Source organism: Fundulus heteroclitus, chromosome 23 (genome assembly GCF_011125445.2).
Source record: "Fundulus heteroclitus isolate FHET01 chromosome 23, MU-UCD_Fhet_4.1, whole genome shotgun sequence".
Lineage (NCBI taxonomy): Eukaryota > Metazoa > Chordata > Actinopteri > Cyprinodontiformes > Fundulidae > Fundulus > Fundulus heteroclitus.
In genome coordinates, this window is record NC_046383.1 from 2,299,133 (window position 1) to 2,318,684 (window position 19,552).

The 19,552-nt window shown below is 39.2% G+C and overlaps 1 protein-coding gene across 2 annotated transcripts in view; it reads left to right on the forward strand.

Annotated features, from left to right (window-relative positions):
• Window positions 1-19,552, forward strand: part of enox2 (ecto-NOX disulfide-thiol exchanger 2) — a gene marked incomplete at its 5' end in the record, with an annotated part of 205,629 nt that overhangs the window by 124,183 nt on the left and 61,894 nt on the right. For both annotated transcript variants that reach the window (XM_036126918.1, XM_036126920.1), the window contains 1 exon segment: window positions 7,906-8,061. In XM_036126918.1, coding sequence (XP_035982811.1) covers window positions 7,906-8,061 — 156 coding nt within the window.

Sequence of the window (19,552 nt, forward strand, 5' to 3'; positions counted from 1 at the left end):
ATAGTCTACTACTTTCTACACAGGTGTTAAAGGTGGACCAACTGACCAACGAAAGGTGGCAGCAGCAACATTTTGACATCAAGCATTTAATGCGTCTCATTTAATTTTGTATATAAAACTGCAATGATCGATCCGGTCAAAGGTTTCTAAAGTGGGGGTCGTGAGATGATCCAGTCTGTACAAAACCCTCCAGAGTTCTGACTTTCAAAAGTTGGAAAATATCAGTTTTAATATAGCAAATTTATGCTTTTAATTGTTGAAAAAATCATTGTAAACAAAGATAATATGACAAAATATTTGCTGCTAGTGGTATTACACAATGAGCGAAGAACAGGCTTTACTTCACTTGTGTAACTTCAAACTAACTTAATAAAGTGCGTACATTAAAGTGCCTTGTATTATGGTAAAAAAAAAAAAGTTTCCTCTTTACAAAATCTTTACAGAATTTCCCTAAACATAACATTACATTGCATGTTATTCTTATCATGGAAACCCAATGAGTGCATTGGCAAAATTAAAAATTACATTTAAAATAATTGTAAATTCGAATTAATCGATTCAATTAATTTATTGCCCAGCCCTGCTAATGATTCTTTTTTGTAATTATGAGAATGAAGTAATACTATTAGGTGTACAAGGATAAAGAACATTTGAAAATAAAGTCATAATATTATGAGAATTAAGTCATATTAAGAGAATAAGACTTGGACTTAGGCAGACTTTGTCATTCAACATTCACAATGCACATTTGAGCAAAATCTCGTCGCAAGGCTCCAATTAAAAACAGAAGGCACAGAGCTGGCCCTCCTAATGAGCTAATCCAGCCGCTTCCTCTCAGCTACAGATAAGCTGCTGCTCCAGCAGACCACACCATAGAACATGGCTGATGCCACCACAGTTATATGTAAGACAATATGAAAAGTGCAAGTAAATGTTGCACCAGGTTGTATTGCAACAATAAACGGACCATATGACGGTGCAGATAGTACATATATGAAGGATAAAGTTGTAATATTACGAGAATAAAGCCAGATAGTTGTTTGCACAGCTGTTTTAAAGTGCTGAACCTAATATTAATTATATTATAATATTATAATTATGCATGTGAAACCAATAGCTAATCAAGCCTTTGCAAGATGCTCAATATGCTGCAGCATGTCCATCTGCTGTGTTAAGTGAAGAAATGTCTCATTTGTCATCAAAATCATAAATTTGTACCATATTCTCCAAATGATAGTTTCTTATTGTAGATAGGACCTGTATGAGCAGTAATGATTACTTTTGAGAAGTCGGGATCATTTACTGTGCTGTGAAAAAGTGTTTGAATTGGGTGGGCAGCCCATGTGGGCAACAGTTGTTATCAAGACTTTTTAATATCTGGTATTGAGGTTTTTTTTATGTCTCACTCTTTTTTGCTAAATTGTTTTTATTCAGGCTTTAACGGTTATTCAGGCATGAAAAGCAGATTAATGTCAAGCCAGAGCATCTCTGTCGTCTGGAAGTCCGAGCTTTAACTAGGCCACTCCCAAACCTTCATTTTGTTTCAGAGGTGTACTTCCTGTTGTGTTTTGGATAGTTTTTCTGGTGCTGTAACCAAACTTTGCTTTAGTCTACGGTGGCGCACAGATGTTGGACATTTCTACCTCATGAGTTTCTGATGGAAAGCAGAATTCATGTTTCCACTAATTATTACAAGTTGGGGTCTATAAACAGCAAAGTAACTACAGACCATCACACTACCGCCACCATGTTTAACTATTGCCCTGATTTTCTTTTCGGAAATGTAGTATTAGATTTGCTCCAGATTGAACTGGTCACACGTCTACCACAACATATTTTCTGGGCGATGCCATAAATACTGACCGTAACAGAGGGAAGTGAGGTCTGCCAGCTTTTGATGTGGTTCTGGATTCATTTCTTACTTCCTGGGCAAAGAGCTTTATTAACCCAGTAGTTTATTGCATTTCATTTAATCCCGGTACCTATGGGCTGTTTTTCCAATAAACGATTGAAATTCTCTACACTATTCTAATAATTAGAAACTTTTAGAGGTTTACAATTAATGTACTTTTTAAAAATACGCTTAAAACAGAATCCGTATGGCTTTGTACGTGAGACTTTTACTCTGCAACTTTGCTGAGTGTTGCACGGGTCAAAGTGTGTTGGGATGATTGGATGTATCTTAACTAAGATACTATCTAAGGTCCACATTTACGTCTTTTCTCGTCGACCTTCTGAATATAAAGATGGTCACTTAGTTTGTACTTAGTTTTTCCTCTATTACTAGTCAAGGATTTTTTTATTTTTTGCCACAACTATATGAGATAAAAATTTTAAAATATAAAAAGAATGTTAATCTGCTGGAAACTTTTAGAAGATGGCCTGGAAGCTGAATAATTTTTGTTTTCAAGTGATCAACGCTTTAAAGTACTTCCTATCCTACTTTTTTGCCTATCTTATGACCCTCCAGCCGTATGCATTGATATCAACCAAAACTGTAAACACAGGAGAAACGAAAAACAACAGCCGCATGCGAACGTTCCCGCGCCGCCGTCCGAACCGTGAAACGCTCCGAAATTCAAATCCGGATCACAGCAGCAAATCCCAACAGTAAGAGCAGCTATTTATGCAGAAAACTACATGCTCATCTGTGTCCACTTACCGCATGCATCATAATGAGTTGTTACTGAAGGAGAGAGAAATAATGGATTGTCAGTGATGAAACGTGTCCTCGAGCTATTTTGTTGAAAATGGAGATGAGAGAACTGTGGCGAGGCTGGAAATCCAGAGGAAGAAGTAAATAATCTCCTTTATTACACACAGCTCGGCTACACTTTTTTGCTTCAGGTCTCAAGCTTTTAATGGCCGGGGATAAATACACAGCCGAACGCGCGCGCGCACCAACACTCAAACCCTCTCTTTAGTGGTGAAATGAGCTTCGCTGTGAAATAGCGCCCTGATGTAACCAGATCGTTTTCTCCATGTGCTCGGAAATCTAGTTTGCTTTCCATCGATGTAGGAACTCATAAGCATATATCCTCTTTATGCCACTGGAGCAGTGGTGTGTCAGACAATAAACCGTGTCTTCCAGGGTCTGTTTACAATGTTTTCTTTGGGTAACCTCCCACAGCAATGCTTTTGGTGTTGGAACCCATTATTGTTTGGTTTTTCTCGTTTTTCTTCGTTGTTTTTGTTTTTTTCTTTTCTTTTCTCTACAAAGGAAGCATTTTGCATTCAAGCTATAGTTGTAGCTTTCTCAATCCACCTCTTCTTATCTTCTCTCCTGTCCTCCATCTTTCTTCTCTTTTTTTACAACGGGAAGAAGCAATCAATCGCCTAGCAACAAAGATACTTATCCCAGTTCCTTTCACACCTGGTTAGAGACTGATGCTGAGGTCATCAGCAGATATATAGTTTTCATTCATTTTCTTTTAATCTAACTTGATGGGCTCATTTTTCCCCATAAAGTACTTGTTTTCTTTTTTTTTTAATCCGTCCTCTGTCTCCCTCCTCTCAATTTTGTCCTTCAGCCAGTTTTATCTGTCTTAATATATTTATTTCATCCTTTCCTTTCCGCCGCTCTTTATTCTGTGTGCATATTTCTTTATTCTCCCCCAATCTCTGAGATTTAACTCATCAATTTATTTCCGTTGCAGTGTACTTAAAAGGAATTGGTTTCCGGGAAATGTTTCTGGATCAATTTAAGCCAAATAGATACGAAAAAAATATATTTTTTCTTTGACTTTACTGTCTTTGAAGGTTAAAATAATCAAAGTGCACCTTTTTTATTTGCTGCTGTTTGAAGTAGAGAAAAAAAACTAATGTAAAAACAAGGTTATTATGCTTTCTTAGAAATTCTCAGCTACAAAGATTGAATTTATAATTTATCAAGTTGGGACAAGTATGAAAGAGAGAAATTCCAGTATGGGGGAAAACGTTTGTTTTACTTCTTCCCTTATTCAATCAAAGTAAAGCTCTTTTCACAGAGATTGAAGTTAAATTACACACTTTATCTGTGAACTTAGGTTTCCTTGTTCAACTAATAGATGATGATTGTTTTTGAACAAAACAAGAATATCATAGATTTCTTTTTGGCCTCCAAAACCATCTTGGATCAGGGTTTTAAACTTGACCTTTGAGCCCCATAAACGACGCTTTGAATCTAATCTTTTTAAAAGGTTTTTGCTAACGGATGAATTACAGATCACACAAAGCGCTTTAAATTTTAGATTAAATTTAGTCCAGATTCTAAAAATAAAACCCGCTGACATTGTTGTTTTCCACACAGCTGGACTGGGAGCTGAAAGTCAGCTCCAGCTTCTGTTGCTTTATGATCTGTGGAACATACAGAAAATAAAACGCAACTTCAACACAAAATATCCTAAAATAACGCTGTTCTGGCCAAAATGGCTGAAAAAATCTAAACACATTTTGTAATATAAATGTTGGTAGGAAACCTTGTGAAAAGTAAAAGTTTATAAACAAAGGAACTACATACAATTTTACAAAGGTAAACTTTTGATTTAAAAGTCACTTTAGGCAGTAAAAACACCCTTATATTTTGTATTCCTATTTCAGATGTTTTAAGTTGAGCGCTTTTTGGTGTCTAAGGGAGAAAATTCAATAAGGATTTTAAACGAGGTCGAACTTGTCCAGTTAATTGCTCTTTGTAAAAATGTCGTCTTTGCACTGTTGGAAAATGCGAGTGGTTGATGCTTTGTTTTGAGCACAAGTGAAAGGAGCAAAGTGGGGTCCATTAATGTCCATTAATCTTAAGTAAATCAACCAGACAAGAAAATTTGTTTATTGAGCTTTACAACCAATCCTGATACCCAACTGTCAAAACAGCTACTTGTGAGACATTTAAGCACCCAGAGAAGACCGCAGAGGAGGTAGGAGACTATTATACGAGCACAACAACATTCTTCTTAGGATTTTACTTAGGTTGCACAAGCAGAACGTAAGATGTGTACCAGTGACTTTTCCTCTTGCACAACTAATAGTCGTCCTGTTTACAGATTCTTTCACCTGAGCCGTGCATCTCTGCAGCTTTTCCAGAATTACCAATGGGCCTCCTGGCTGCATTTGTTGATTAATACTCTCTAACAAATCTCTTCGGGCTTCAGCAGCTGTATTTATGCTGGGAAACATTTATACACCGCGGGAGTCTGCAGTTAGGTGACTTTTGGTGCACTGGATTTCATTAAAGGGTATTAGACTAAAGATCTTCACCTGTGCCAAATTGCTGAGGGGATCATGGGAGTATGCTTCTCCAGTCTACATTTGTTTTGTGGATCTGGAGAAGGCTTACAATCAAGTACTGCAAGGCATTTTATGGAGGGTGCTGTAAGAGTATGAGGTATCTGGGCAGGTTTTAAGGGCGGTACAGTCCTTGTATGCCCAAAGCAAAAACTGTGTCTGTATTCTTGTTCATGAGCGATGGTAGGATGGACCGAGAGATGGACAGACGGATTGGGGTTATATCTGTAGTAACGCCGGCGCTGCTCCAGATTGTTGTGGTGAAGAAAGAGCTGAGTCAAAAAGCAAAGCTCCCAATTTATCAGTCTGTCTATGTTGCGGCCCTCACGTGAAATCCATACACTGCAAAAACATGAATAAAAATAAGTAAAGTTTTCTTCAAATGAGTGTATTAATCCTTGATTTAAGCAGCAAGTTTGAATTATCTGCCAATGGAGTAAGATTTTTGCACTTAAAATAGGAAGAACTCATCTCCATCATGTTATTTCAAGTGTAATTTATCTAATTATATTATTTTAGGTGTAAAAATACTCATTCCATTGGCACATCATCTTATTTACCTGCTCAAATTAAGGACAAATACACTAATTTGAAATAATTTTTACTCATTTTTTAATTCAGTTTTTGCAGTGTATGTATAGAAGTCACCTTAAATGTACATAAGTCATCTTAAATCTCTGCTTTATTTCTCGATCCACTGTATATATGTGGATGCACTGTATATACCCCAGGCACCTTTTCCTCCTTTTGGCACCTTCTTTTGATTATTGAGCCAATGTGACAAGTGAATTTCTCCACTGTGAGATCAATAAAGTCTAACTTATCTTACCTGGGGTCAATGAGGTATTGTACACGCCTTGGCCCCCCAGAATCAGTTGGAGGATGTCGCTGGGGGGAGCGATATCTGGGGTGCCCTCCTGTACCTGTTGTCCCCATGACCTGATCTCGCATATTGCGAAAAAGAAAACAACTAAAATCCGTTGATCGCCTTCCTTTCACTTCAGTTTTGCACTACTTTGTGTTGGTCAATCACAAAAAAAAAAAAAAAGAAATCAGAATAAAATATGTTAAAGTTTGTGGCTGTACCCTTGGGGCAGTCTTTGTAACGTGATGGCCTCCATCAGCTAGCTTGTGTCCGACTTTTTGGTGTTTAAAAATGTATGTTTTTATCCAAAGTAAGCCCTGAAGGGTTACTGCAAGTAAAAACACACCAGCAATAAAACTTTTAAAGCAAATGCAGACACCTTTAAAACAAAGTGAGAGTGTTAGTGTTGCCTTAAAGACTGGACAGCACGCTGTGTTGGGGTGGAAAAAAACGGGGAAATTTTTCTCTCATTATTGCAACACGAGCGCTGACATGTATGCTGTTTAAGTGGAAGAGCTGTAATTGTGGCTTTACCATGAAATTAGTGGGGTAAAGCTCAGCAAAACAGATACTGAGGTCAGCATGCATGCAAGATTTACAAGTCTGAAATGAAAGGAGAGTTTATGCTCAGAAAATAAAGCACAAACCTAACAAAACAGTACTTATGATGAGAATCTGTGGAAACATGTCACCGTTTGACCCAGTAACAACCAAGTCTCTTTACTGTCATTTAAAATGACATTTAAATACTTGCGATTCCTAGAAATTGTTTTTCTATTGAAATATGTTTCGTTCTAATGCTATTATTGTGTTTTGCACACAGTTTAGTTGTTTTATGTGGGCTGTTGTGGCGTCATTGATTCTAATTAGCCTAATATTGAAACTGTGAGGGTCTCGTCTTCTCTGCCGTTACTGGCCAGACGGCGTTTAACAACCTACACCTGCATTTTTTACAGCCCAGCTAAAATAAGTCATTTAGAGATGCACGTTTTGATCCGTCTGATTCATCATGTTAGTTTTTATTTATGCGTATCATGATTTTTCCATCGACTCTAACTCGCAGTCAGCAAACACCACATTCTGTAAAAACGCTTATTTTCTTCTTTTTTCTCATATCTGGGATATGTGCACATAATTTCTGGTGGAGGATTTATTTCAGTGAGTGGTGCGACGCCATGCTCACACACACACACACACAGACACACACACACACACACACACACACACGTGTGCACGCATTAAGCAACCTGTCGTATAAATGTCAGCTCCAAATCCTCTGCAGGTGAAGCCCAGGCTCGTAGTCCAGGATGCAGTCATTTGCATTTCACAACGCTCCTTGCATGCACTTAAAAGCCGGCGTGGCAGCTTTGGATGCAACCGTTGTTTGTATGCATGTGTTTGTGTCCATCTTTTCACAGCCCACTGTGTAAATCAATATTGCAAATAAATCTTATCTGTGCTTTAGGTCTCAGGCCCAACTACATTATCTGTGAGTTCATCATTCAAACAGCTGTGGTGACAGAGAAGGAGTGACTCAGTGAAAACATCTTAAAATATGCATGTTGTTTAACAGATGATTTATTCATGAGGGGGGCTGTGTTTGCCATTAAGTGTAGGCTGCTGCTGGGTCACTGATGTCGGCTAAAGATTCGCAGAGGGGAAAAGCCGACAGTTTGAAATGCAACGTGCCAGATTCTGCTTTGGTTGGAAGTGAGATTGGACCAGAGTTCTGGAGCAGATTTCTGTTTTGGTCTCATTTCTGTTTCTTTTCTTGTTTGCAGATTTTGATCCTAACCTTGGCATGATGGCCGGAATCACCCCCATAAACCCCATGATGCCCGGCCTCGGCATCGTGCCTGCGCCCGTCTCCCAGGACGTTCCCGTCATGAAGGAGATCATCCACTGCAAGAGCTGCACCCTTTTCCCCCCCAACCCCAGTAAGTCACTAACTCTGCATTAGGCTGCATCAACCACAAGGCTACAGCCGACATAAAGACGAGTGCTGAGGAGAGCCCGATAAGGATGCAAACATCCCCATTGTTAGATCCATTTTATACTCCTAAAGTTGTTACAACTGTTGTTCCAGATCACAGCTTTTTTTCTTTAGGTCACAATGTATCTTCATTTTGGTGTCAACAGCAACAAATGCTGGGAGATCTCCAGCTTCTCGTCCGCCTCGGTCTTCGTGGTTACCTTTTATTTGTAGCGCCCTGAGGTCATCACAGAGCGCTGTGCCCTTGTTGTTATTATTAGAGCTTCAAAGCCAAGAGCCACGACTAGAAATTATGCCAAACAGCTGAATTTGTCTTTCTTGTAAGCGAGGAAAAGTGTAGTAGTGTAGTCTTTCAGCCTGCTGACTGGCAGTGTGCAGCAGCAGGAGGGGGAAGTTAGCAGCAATGCATGGTGCAGATCCTCCAGCATCTCATTTGAAAACCAAAACATATTCAGTGGATTTGAAACTAACCTTTAAAAATCTTGGTATGTATTGACACCATTAATCACTCCGTGCCTATTTTTAATAAGTATAATTAAGTATAATTTAGTTTTCCATTTGCAATCATATTAAATCAACCTGTTTTATGACTTTGCCCCACAGACCTGCTCATGATTCACTGGGGGACTATAAAAGATTATATTTGAGGTTTTTCAGGTTTCAGCTTGTTTACTTGTTTGAGTGATTCCTCTCTGAACTAAAGGAATCCGTATCCCTAAAAGATTCCATGTCTGACTTTTTTTTTTTTAAATGTAGATTTTCCCTTTGTTCATGAAAGAGACATACTGGTAGTTTTTAAGTCATGTGTCGCTTTATAATTTTGTCTAGAGATGTGTAGCTCAGTGTGTCATTTATAATTTAACTTCCCCCCACCCCCCAATTATTCAAAGAGATTGATGCCACAGTTGATTTCAGATTTCCTCGTTTTTCCAAGAACCATCATGTGTATTTTTCAAAGTGACTACAATCAAAATCGTATGGTAGTTTAATTTTTACACGGATCAAAGCTACATTTGATCCATCTCCTCTCTAAAAAGCTGTTGTTAGATATGTTCTGTATCTTTAGTTTGTATTTTCACTTTAATAACCCCTTAAACATATAGTGCAGGTAAAATGAGCTAATTAAAAGTTAACTTTAGCTGCAAACATTTCTTTTCTACTCAGTTCTCGGGAGTAAGCAGAGAAATGAACTGTTTCAGGGGAAGTTACACGCCCTGAGGTTAAATAAAGGATCAGCTTGTCTAGAAAATCCCCAGAACTTTAAATCCTGTCACAATCCATCTCTTAAACAAGTAAAACTTTTTTTCTCTTTGCTCTTTGTGTCGTGATATGCATGCATGAATGGAAAAGTCAGCGCGATTGCTCAATTTGTTTTAGACTTAGTTTTTATCCCTATGTCATTGAATTTCTGTAACGTTTATAGATAGATAGATAGATAGATAGATAGATAGATAGATAGATAGATAGATAGATAGATAGATAGATAGATAGATAGATAGATAGATAGATAGATAGATAGTAGGGCTGAACAATTAATCGCATTTTCAATATAATTGTGATTTTAAAGAAAACGCAATTTCCAAATCGTAGAGTCTGCAATTAATGGCTATGTAACAATTAGGGAATTAGACACTTCCATTAGGTGTCAGTAAAATGTTTAAAGTGGGTTTGCCTCCACATGGAAGGGAAGACAGTTGCAGCAGTGAGATAATCTAATTGTATTACTTGTTTTAGAGTTTATATAATCATACATAGCATTAAGTACTGGTCAATCAGTTTAATACATAGACTTGCTTGTTGGTTGCACTTAATGTGCAACAAGGATTGATGTCCAAATCAACTAAAAGCTGTTCTCTTGAATAGTATTCTAATTAATAAAAACATTAAACGTTCTTGTTTTAAATAGTCCTTGTTTACAAACATCTTTATTTAGAGGCCATTTTTGTTGCTTGTGGTTAATGCAGAGAAAAGTCAAAATTGCAATTTTGGTTGAAATATATCGTAGGCAGAATGCGATCATCTCTGCTCTGAGTTTAGATGCTGTGGCTGTTTTAGCAACTAATCTGCACAGCGAGGAAACAAATTGATTTGTTGTTTGTATATGTTTAAAAAGACATGATAAATTAAACTGGGGGGAAAAAACCGCATTAAATCGCAATATTAAGAAAAAAAATCGCAATTAGATTATTTTCCAAAATCGTTCAGCCCAGATAGATAGATAGATAGATAGATAGATAGATAGATAGATAGATAGATAGAGGTGACAAGCTACTCCCTTTCAGACTTTCACCCTTATTTTACCTTTTCACTCCTTTGTTTCTGTCTGCCCAACCTGCTCTCTGTTCCCCGTTTTGATCCCTTCTTTAAATCTGTGTTCCCGTCACCTCTTTGGCTCTAAGAGAAAAACAGCTAATCTCAAGGCCAGGTATTTTCAGCGCTCAGGCAAAAACCGTCTGGAGCTGATTGCTCTCATGAAAGTCAACTAACCCAACAAGCACACAACTGGCATGTGAAACGCCCAGAGGGAGCCGCCTTCTATTACGACGGTGGTGGATTGATAGCGCAGCTCCGTGACCCCCGTAGATGTGCTGCCAGGGTCTGCAGATCCTCCCGGTGTCTCTCCAAACAAATTAGTCTTGAAAGGGGCCAGAAAAAAAAAAAAAGCTGTTCACTCGCACTCACATGTGCGTCTGCCTGCTCAGGCTGGGAATTGTCACCGTTCCTGTTTGACTAACAAGGACAGAATCTCTTAGAGGGTAAACCTTTGTTCTCATTCATAGCATTCGAAGAGTGACAGGATATGCTCTGAGGCGGGAAAAGGTTTTGAATGGTGATGTATCATAGCGCAGGATGCTTAAACATCGCCAATAACAACCAACCAATCAGGATTGGCATGATGAGAAAAAATGTATCTGAGAAATACGCAAAGGAACTGTATCCCATAGTGAGTCATCTTACTCAGGATACTCCAAGATGGGGTTATGGAAGAAAACTAAAGATTTGATTTATTATTGACATTTATTATATTGACACCTCCTCTTCTTTTGATTTTTCATAGTTTATTTCAAAAATAAAGGCTGAATCTTACATAACAAAAGCTGGAAGAAAGGAACCTGCACCTTGAGTCAAGTTACAGTCAAGCTCCTGCTTTTTTTTATTATTATTATTTATTAAAGGGGACAGCGATCAGTGTCTCCTTAAACCATTTACTGGATGTCTTATTTTAAATTGGCTCCAGCTGGATTTTTTTTTTTTTATGCTGGCATTTAAGGAAGCTGTTTCAGTCTGAAGGCTGTTAGAGCCTCGGCGAGAAGCGAAGGAATTTGTTCTCGTAGCCCGACTTTAAGAGTTGTCGCTGGTTGTTCTCGATACATCATCTGGGCAAAAGTTTTTTTCTTGCAGGGTTTTCCCACAACTGTTTGCGATTGGTGGGAATTTGGAAGGCCAAGTTTAAGTTGGAAAAGTGGAAATGTCATTTCCCATTATTTTAAAATTCTGGGTGTGTCCGCTAATCTCTCCGGGTCGGCATGCTGGATGTAAGGCGTGAACCGACGAACAAAGCGGTCAAAAACGACTGGCCAACATCCTAAAGCATGAAAAACGTCCTTCGTCCATGCCATGCATCTGTTGAACTAAGACACTATTTTTGCCCTCTTCATCTCTGGCGGTATTGAATGAACGAACTCAATGCTCCATTTTCTGCTGCAATCGCGAACAACAAGAAATCCTTTTCTTCTTCCACTTCAAAGATTTTGTTCTTCTTCCTTCATCAATTCAAAAACTGCACTTTCTGCCATTGTGGTGGTGTTGTATCTATCGTCTGACAAGTTTCCAAAATCTTAGCGCAGGTGTAACGTATGCTACAGTGGGAGGGACTTTCTAGGTGTTTCTCCTGAAGTATGAATAGTCAGAGTCAAAACGAGCTTTGTTCTTTGTCCTGCCAACTCGAGAACAAGAACAAACGTCTCAGTTCTCACAGAGGAGCAGGCTTTTCTCCTTTCTGCAACGACTAGACTAGCCAACTTTAATGTGTTGGTACTGCCATTTTATGTCAAGTAATAACACCAACAATGGTTTCTAACTATGGATGAATATCCTAAAAAGCAAAACCACAACTTTCTAATCTGTCTACTTACTAGAGGTAAATTTTGTGGATTATTTTGATCTCAATGCGTCCTTTCATTAGCAGGTCTCTCTTGAGATTAAGATCCTGTGTCTCAGTAAAATTAATCTGTGTACAGAGGGGATGTGACACTCATGTTAGAAGGCTGATTCTGTAAAACAACAAAAGTCTTCACTGCTCACTCCTTAAGCTGGCTATAGCACTTTACTTAGGGTCACCGTCACCAGAACAGCTCTCCTTGTGTATTCCCTACAGAATGTACGTATTTACCCCGTTTCTTTGAGATTTCCAAAGCCGGCCAACGTTTCCTAATCCAGCATGCTCCACGAGAGTGGTTGATAACTCAAACGGATAAAATAGAGCAACTTTGTTTTACTCTCTTAAGCCTTTGTGTCATCACCTGAAGTCTTGCTCACCCTTTCTCTCGTTGCTTAATAGAACAGACACGTCTCATGTTGCAGAGAATTGCTTTTTACACCTCCGTGCTTCCTTTGAATTCATTTTAAACACATCGATGATTTAGAAATCAGGGCTTTACTGTTGCACTCGAAAGAATAAAACAGAAGCGTTTCACTGTATTGAGCCTTTCGGATATCTGCAGAACGTCTTGCACTCGCTCACTCTCTCGAAGCCTGAGTGAACCAAGGAAAGTGGACACGTTCCTTTTATGTATCTTTTTACAACAGTGCTTCCTGATCCTGAAAACTTTATTTTTAAACAGACAAAATAATTACACCGTCTTATATTACCAATTTTTGTGAATAGCATTTCAATAGGCATGGTCACCATGTGTACGTCCCAGAAAAAGCTGATCCTTGCCTTGATTGTGAGATTTCCAAAAGGCTGTCAACACGTTCAAATCCAGCTCGACATAAGAAGGTTGAATGCTCTAATTGATAAAAACAGAAATTTTTTCTGTAGTCATCCTTTCTGCTGTCTTCTGAAAGTTTCGCTCTCTCTCGCTCTCTCACAGCCTGACTCTTTCAAATATAGTTCCCTATGAAAATATAACTAACTTTAGGTCTTCTTCCTTGCTTCTTCTACACCAAAATGTGTTTTTGTCAGTGTAATCTAATAGCACTCAGCATGGTGCTTTCACTTGCTGAACAAGGATGGGATTTTTGATTTTTTTACTGGCCAGACAACATTAGGATTTGCTAAAACTGAAAGGCATCATTGCCCGAATTCCAATCTCAGCTCTGCTCTTAGTTCTAAAGAAAACCCAGTATGTGTAAAATGGACATTTAAAGTACCAATAGATATGTCTCTAACGCTGCTTTTTTTAAATGTCCGTTTGCAGTACTGCTACTTACAGCATCAGGAACTGTTGTCTTTGTAGCCATTAACAAGCCTTTCTCCATTCAAAATACACATAATCGGCGCTGCTCTTAATTCATTTTATTCCCACTATCAAAGGTCTCTTGGTCAGACTGAAAAATTGCTGAGCAGATTAAAAAAAAAAAACCCAGATGGACTGAAAATGTTTCATATTCAGACAGTCAACAAAAACACTGTCTCTTTAGAGAGAGGAGAAAAAAAGGGCTTGATTGCCTTACTTTGTATTTTTAGGTCAATTTCTTTATAATCTCTCTAGCATTTCCAGCTGGCTTTATGCCTGAAAAGCCAGGCCTTTCTACATGGAACGGGGTAAAATGTTGTCGGTACTTTACTTTGATTTCTGAGGGATTTTAAGTTGTAGTGTCTGTTCTCCCAGTGGGGCACAGCAGACAGGTGCAATATTATAGTGGCAAATCATTATTTCAGACTGCATGCTGTCAGAAGTGCTTTCAGCTGTAAAGTGGGATTTTTAAAGGAAACACTTCTAAGAAAGTGTTTTGTCATGTGCAGATGTAAAAATCTGGAAGCTTCCAGATGTGTTTTTTTTTTCTAGTGTTTTTTTTTTTTTGTTCAAACATTAATTTATAAAGCATAATTTGAGCTCTGGTTTGCATTATGGAGCCCCCAGTCTAACAGTTTAGCTGGCCCACAGATCTGATTATGAACTGATTTGAACCCTGGGAAGTCACCTGTTAGATGCCGCGGAGCTGCTTTGAGCCGCTGCCGTATTAGTGCTGCAGATGGTTAGCTGCATTAAGGCTTTTAGCAAACATCACAGGGAAAGCACTTGTGTCCCGACAGCCAGGTTGCACATATGGTGTCCGTCCAAGTAGTCATTGCCCTCTGGCTGCATGCTCTCAAGCTGACACTACGTGCAGCATCCTCAGTCGCTGACCTTTTAGCTGAGAAACAACAGCCCCCTTCAGCTCTCCCCCCTCCCCTCCCGCTTTCTCCTCCTTACATCCTGTCAGTGTGCATCACCTTAAACTCTCTGGAGATTAAGGTTCTCCCGTTACTGTCCACTTTAAGTGTTTGCTACACATTAGGCCTATCTATTTTCACATCGGCCTACCCATAAAGCACTTTTGCTGTTCATCCTTTGCAAACTTTCCTCACTTTCCTTTAGATATGTGGAATCAAATTGTCAAATTAAACATAAAAAAGGAAAGTAGTGCCTATCTGTCTCATTCAAACCTTTTTTTTATATGTTTCAAATAGATAAAAAGCTATTTTTTTTACACGTTCTGTTTACCTTGTCACTGGGAAACATAAACACGGGTGAATGCTATCCGTGGAAATTGTTAACAGCTAAATGTGAAGCTCTTGGGATTAGAAATAATAGATATTTTCTCTACGAGTAAAGAGAGATTGCAGATGATGGTGTTCTGCAGCTGCAATATCCATGACTCATCTTATCGATTTTCAGTCATCCATGAGCTAAATGACTTTGAAAATGAACAATCTAACTTTATCGGTCCACAATAAAACGATGAAGATTGTCAGATCTTCCTCAAATGGCTCGAGGTTGTGATGCTAAAAACCCCGATGCATTCAGATCAGTGCCTGTTGCTTGTTCATATGTGGCATAAATTAACTTAATATGTTTGCTTGCGTGTGTCTAAGACCGGTTTCTGTTAGCGCTGTAATGGTTGACGCCTCCCTGCTGTGGCGTCTTCTCGCTCCAGGAGCGGGTGTTTACGGGGTGAAGCTGACGGATGGTGATCACCTTTCCTCAGTGAAGCGGCGGCCACACAGGCGCTGAACTAAGAATGAGCAGACTGGTTTGCTTTCTTCAACATCCATGTAGTGCCAAGGACAAGTGTGTTGAATTTTTATTTTTATTTTAGCGTTGTGTCAATATGGCTCTGTCTTTAAGGAAGGGGAACTTCAAGAATATTTTATTGTCACCGTGTGTTACCATGATGACATGACCTTTGAGGCAGACACCGGCTTAGGATAAACCCAAATAACATGACACACGTACACATTGACTTAGTATTTACAGGGGTTTTTTTTCTCCACACATTAGAGCATGCAAGTTCGTATCAGAGTCTGAGGACTATGATATCAGTCCCTTTGCGAATGATATGAGCCATGTTACATGGATCAGTCCCTCCTTCAAGTAATGAGGTCATTTTTGTGCCGTGATCTTAAGGCTTAATTTACAGAAATGTGCAATTTGATATTCCTGAGAATAAGAATGTGCAAATAGGCAATATCAGTGGTGTGATTGTAACATGATGGACCACAGCTCTTGGAAAAAAGCTGTTTCTAAGTTTATTTGTTTCGGATTTAATGCTTCTGAAGCGTTTACCTGATGGGAGAGGGGCAAACAGTCCTTTGCCTGGGTGGTTGGGATCAGTGGCAATGCATCTGGCCCTTCTTTGGACTCGTGCTGCATAAACTGAGTCCAAATCCTGTGGACAGCATCCCACAATCCCCTGCGCTGTTCTCACCACCCGTGTTAAATCCTTTCTCTCCTGTAATGTGCAGCTCACATACCACACAGTTATGCTGAGATGTAACACACTTTCTATGGTAGCTCTGTAGAGGTTTTTTAGCAGTTTAGTGGGAAGTCCATTTCAGTTTCCTGAGGAAGAAGAGTCGTTGTTGGGCCTTCTTCACCAGGTAGGAGGTGTTCTCTGTCCAGGAGAGGTCAGAGGAGAGGTGATCGCCTTTCCATTCCAGTCTCAAGTCTTCTGTAGCCTTTGTCTCTCTGGTTGTGTCTCTGCTCTGTCTTCTGTAACCCCCAGTCGGTCGAGGCAGATGACCGTTCATACTGAGCCTGGTTCTGCCGGAGGTTTTCCTTCCCGTTAATGGGGAGTTTTTCTTCCCACTGTCGCTTCATACTTGCGCAGTATGAAGGATTGCAGCAAAGCGATGTACAATGCAGACGACTCTCCCTGTGGCTCTACGCTTCTCCAGGAGTGAATGCTGCTTGTCGGGAGTTTGATGCAATCAACTGGTTTCCTTATATAGGAAATTTTTGACCAATCTGTATAATATGATTGAATTTGACTTTGTAAAGTGCCTTGAGATGACATGTTTCATGAATTGGTGCTATATAAATAAAATTGAATTGAATTGAATTGAATCTCCATCCATCTTCTCATCAACTCTGACCTTCTTGGTATCAGAGCACCTTCTTCAAACTGTTTCCTGGACCCCTAGGTGAGTTGTAAAAAAAAACTGTAAGCAGGATTTCGTATGCTTTCCTTTCAGTAAAGGTTTCCTTCTTGTGACTACTCAGGATTTTTGGAGTACATGAGAAATTGTTGTAATCTCAACAGATCTTCTGACCTCAATGTGCAGCTCCCCAGAAGTTATCACGGGCCTCTTGGCTGCTTCTCTGGCTCAAATTGCCGGGGTCCTCCGTCTCTTGCGAGGTTTGAAGTCGTGCCAAACTACCTAAAGCTGTCCTTGAGATATTCAATTCTGGGGGTGTTATTTCGTAACCTAACCCCTCTTTAAACTTCTCCACAGCTTTTCTCTCTGACCTGTTCGCCTGGGTTCCTTGATCTTAATGATGCTGTTTGCTCACAAATGTTCTCACTCTATAGAGTCAGCTAGTTCAGGAACAGAGCGACTGTAAACTGGTGTTTCTCCAGCTGCTACCGGCAAACATCCTACCCTGTTTGCAAACTACCTTGCTTGTCAAGGCAGTTGTGGTGTCAAAGCAAAGTGGGATTGATATGAATGAGTTTTATCTATAAAGACTTTATTGAAAACCATCAAGTCCCAATAAAGGACAAACATATGGCTGCGATGTGACGGGGTGCTGTACTCACCGCAGCTAATCACATCATACCGTCCCAGAGCGTAAAACTATTTCTTCATGTTTGTAATAATTCACTAAAACGCACGTCTTTTTTATGCCTTTTCTGTAAAATGTATTTTATTCAATCTCGTTCTAATTTATTCAAATGAATTGAACACAATGTAATATTATGTATACTATAAAACACTACATAGATGCACGCTCTGGGCTGTGCATCTTTGTTTTCCTGCCGTCTCAACCTTTTTTTTTTTTTCTCTAATTTTCGTCTTGGCAGCAGTATTTGTGTGATATAATTTCCACAGTGGAAGCTTGGGGTGGGGTGGGGACGCTTCCTCCTTGCTTTTCCTCCCTGTCGTTCCCTCAGGTTTCAGCTGTTTAATATTGTCCCATGCAAATGCAATCACTTGGAACACTCACCCATGTTTTCATAGCTATTATGATATAATGTATTTATTGTAATCTGGAAATCATGAATAGTTCATCCCGATCTTGTTCGTGGCACATTTGCATAAAACCATGGTTTGCCATAACAGTGGGAGACGACACAGCGGTAAGCTGAGGGGATGGCGAAATGATCCCACTCTGACTTTTTAATGGTTACCAATTAATTACCAGACAACATAAAAGGTAAAAAAAAAAGGAGAAATGTTTGTATCTAATTTGCAGCTTGGCACTTTTGGACGTTGCAGCAGAGCATCTGTTTCCCTCGCTCCGTCCTCGCTGCTTTATCAGCCACTCGTGGACCGAAAAGGTCACTTAATTTGGAGCTCTTTGTTGAATCTGCCAGCAAAGCTTTTTCTTGCCATCACAAGCATTTTCTAAACCACATATTTCTTTCCTTTTTTTTTTTTTCTGCCCATCTCAACTCAAAACTAGTTTAATACGCGAGCTCTAGAGGTCAAGGAATGACACCCCCTGTGAAAATTTTGCTTCCACAGTCACATTTTAAGAAAAGAAGAAGGAGAAAGATTGATGCTATTTTGTTAGTGGGTGTGTGGAAGTGTGAGAAACACAAAGATGAAACTCTCGAAGAAAGTTGTATTTAGGGAAAGCTGAAGACTGTACGCAAGTACAAAGCTGTCCTTTCTAAAGCAACTGCATTGATAAGTAGTAAGTAATGATAAATCACTTTAGCTAAATAAAAGTCGGATTAGATTGGTTTGTGATTGGATTCTTTTTAAGATGAAATTGCTGCATAATCAATGCTGCAATCATGAATCTTAAATTGATTTGCCTTAAACTTCCTCTACACATGGGGTTCCTACACAGTCTGGAAAGGATTTATTTTGCCCATCCATCCATCCACGCATCTTTCATTGATCCATCCATTCGTCTATCTATTCATCGTTACATCCATCCATCTAATCAGCCATCTCTCTGTTTTTCAGTTAACTGACTTGTTTCTATGGAAGGTTGTGGGTTTGATTCCTGCTTCCCCATGTCACGTGTCGATGTGCCCCTGGGTTAGGCCCTTAGATATGGACAAAAAGACAGATCGTTGGGTGGATGGATAGACAATTGGACCAGTAGAAGGATAGATTGACAGATGAACAGATGGCGGATGGACAGACGGCTGAACGGATAGACAGAGTTTAAGGCAAAACCATTTAAGATTCATTGCAGCATTGATTATGGAGAAACTTCAGCCTAACACATTACAAACCAGTCTAATATTACTTTTATTTAGCTAAAGTGATTTATCGTTATTACTTATCAATGCAGCTGCTGTAGAATCAAAACCTGTGTACTGGCATATAGTCTTCATTTACCACAGAAACTTTCCCTAAATCCAACCTTCTTCCAGAGTTTCGTCTTTGTGTTTCTCACACTTCCACACACCTTAACTTAACCCCAAATTGTGAATGTGGCTATAGTGTAAAGCGCTTTGAGTGGTCAGTATGATTGAAAATACGCTACATACCATATGTTCAGTCCATTTATCATTTAGACTTGACTTGGACTTCTCTTTAGTAATAAAGAGTTAAAGGAAGCCAGGATGTGAGCTGCAGATGGCGGCTGCTGTGGGTTTCTTACTGTTAAAGGATGAGCTTGATGATTATTAGCCACTGGATTATGGAATATTAATGGATATTAATTAAATTACAAGCTGTTAGCTGTAGCCTCATGTTAATGACAACACGAATGTTTCTCCCAACGTTGTAATAAACGACTTTGGATAATTTCAGAACTCAATAA